Here is a 2551-nt window from a genome sequence, read left to right as displayed (position 1 = left end):
ATAGAACTTCTGTTGCATTACTCCCCGATTGCTATTAGTGGCCCTGTCACAAGAGATTGTTGTAAATCCTCAATATGTGTTTGATGTAAAACAATGTCCAATCTACTACATGGTGTCTCAGTCTCAAGTTCATAATTTCTATATCATTTGAATTGTATACAACAAGATACAAAAGCAGTAGGTCTCCAGCTGGCACAAAAATGCAGACTTGATTTGTTTTAGTTCCTTAATACATCTACTACAACCTACAAGAGACCCTATCTAAGAAAACAAAATCAAGGACCAATGTACTTCTGACATTATTTCTCATTAATATCAAATTAGAATAACATTGATGGAACATATTCTTTTTCTCTCCTTGCTTGAGTTAATGGAGTACAGTATTGCATTTTGCTGAGATGTTCTGCTCAATGCAGGTTTGGAGTCGATCAAGGAAGTCACAGTTTAAGAGCTCGAGGAGGAGGGGCGTGTGGAGGTTCCCGCCGCCAGTGGCTGCACTGCTGGTCTTCGTCGCCTGCTCCTGTCAGATCCAGCATGACCTACCCTATTGGTTCTCCGTCGCTTCACTCTGCTTCATGTGCATATGTGCAGAGAAGATGACGACCCCGCCCCTGTTCTTCGCCAGCCACACTCTCCCTTATGCGGTAATAAATCTCAAGAAATGCCCTTTTCGTTTACATGAACATCAAACCTACTTTTTTGTTTGATGTTGGTGCATGTCCAGCCTGATATGTGTGTTTGGCTGCTGCTGTGCGATTGCTGGCTGTGTTGCTACTTGTGGCAATAGTTATTTTGTTTAAGTATGTGGGACGACAATGCTTCTGTCTTTTGGTGGAATCATTTTCCTTTTAATTTAATTACCTGAGAAAAAATTCTATATTTTCTTACTTCCCTTTCTTTGTTGTTTTCATGGCTGACTATTTGAAGTTATCTGTTCACTTAAGCAGTTCTTGCCTGCGGGCAAGTTTTTGTATGTTCATCTAATAATGGAAAAGATTCAAACCTTCAATTTTGTAGGAACGATTTTATTGCTCGAGTAAGATATGTATTTACCAAAGAACATGAGAAAGGCAAGTTTTTATACATTGGAACTTTCATTACCCCCAGTATTTTAGTCCTTTTCCTTGCATCTTGCTCCCAGGAATCCTTGAGTGTATAGGTTCTCTCCATTGAAACCGTTTAGGTAGAATATACTTATGGTGGTATAGTTGTTTTACTAGTATTATAATTCAGCTGTGCAAAATTTAATTGCGGCTGTAAGGATTCAGGTTTGTCTCATGGTAAACCTTATCAGTTAGACCTGGTAAAAGTTGAATACTGCATCCATTTATATTATATTCTGCTGAATAATATATCAAATTATTTGTCTCTTTTACCGCGGTTTGCTAACTTATTTTGCATAGCATTTCTAACAGCATCAAATGTGTTCTTCGATGAATCCTAAACAGATATAGACGTACATCTTTGATTAGGCCGCCTAATTAGTTTACTTTATCTAATAGATTGAAAGTTTTTTGGTTTCTATTTATGGTGAAACAAATGGGTTCCTCACAATTTAGTTGATGGTAAAGAGTTAGTGAAGCCGACATTCCAAATTACTTTACTAGATTAATCGTATTGCACTTACCTTTCATAGAATATGAATATTTACTTTGTTTTTCATATCACATCTTTAATATTTAGTTGAATCTGCTTCTATTGGCACCCAAAAGTTTATCAAACTATTTTACTTTTCCTTTATGCAGCATTGATTTACAAAAAATACTCAACCTTATTTCTGACGTTTACAAAATTATATTAAAAAATATTGCATAGTGGCACTGGAGCAGGTTATATTTCATTTTTTGCCCGGTGCAACGCACGGGCATTTGTACTAGTACGAGACCTATACCTAGTGAACTCAACAAACGGCCGATGTAGCGACTCAAAAAAAGAACCGTTTTTGACTTACCGGTGGCATGGCGGGTAAATATTTACAACTTCAGGGGCAATTTCATGACGGACGACAGAAACCCAATTTTCTTTATTATTAGGTAAAGATAAAGATAAAGATTAGGGAAAGATAGGGAAAGATTAAAAAAATTAGGAAGAGATTTATATTAGGGAAAGAAAAAAATTAGAGAAAGATTAGGGAAAATATTAGGAAAAAGATACAGTAAGTTTTTTGTGCATGTACGATTTGGGGTACGCCGTCACCTAGCGGTTCCGTGCCGCGAACGCCTGCTGGTCGTGCACCGCAGACGCACCCGAGCCGTCCGTACCAGAATATCCGACCACGATACCCCGATCAGACGGCCTGCAGCGAACCAAACACTTTTCTGGACTTTTCTCACGTCCAGATCAAACATCTGGGCCGTTCAACTGAAACATACCCACAGATCGGACGGCCAAAAAAGGAGCCCACCTATTCCGGGGCTGCTATAAATCCGAGGACGCCGTCTTCTGCCCACCCCTCTCGCCGTCCGCCGCTACTCCCCTGCCTCCCCCAGAGCTCGTTAGGGTTTTCTGTTTTTTCGGGGGAGAAATCTCAAGAGGCGGCACCATGCTCGTG

At 39.6% G+C, this 2551-nt stretch overlaps 1 protein-coding gene across 1 annotated transcript in view; it reads left to right on the top strand.

The window, feature by feature from the left end:
* Nucleotides 1-398: 398 nt before the first annotated feature.
* LOC119292635 (translationally-controlled tumor protein homolog) overlaps nt 399-2551 on the top strand; it is a 4453-nt gene continuing 2300 nt past the window's right edge. The window contains exon 1 of the mRNA XM_037571404.1: nt 399-522. Within this exon, the coding sequence (XP_037427301.1) occupies nt 399-522 (124 nt within the window). The remainder of the gene's footprint in view (nt 523-2551) is intronic.

Source organism: Triticum dicoccoides, chromosome 4B, assembly GCF_002162155.2.
Source record: "Triticum dicoccoides isolate Atlit2015 ecotype Zavitan chromosome 4B, WEW_v2.0, whole genome shotgun sequence".
Lineage (NCBI taxonomy): Eukaryota > Viridiplantae > Streptophyta > Magnoliopsida > Poales > Poaceae > Triticum > Triticum dicoccoides.
Note: the sequence above shows the minus strand (reverse complement) of the source record. Positions and strands in the feature narration are given on the sequence as shown.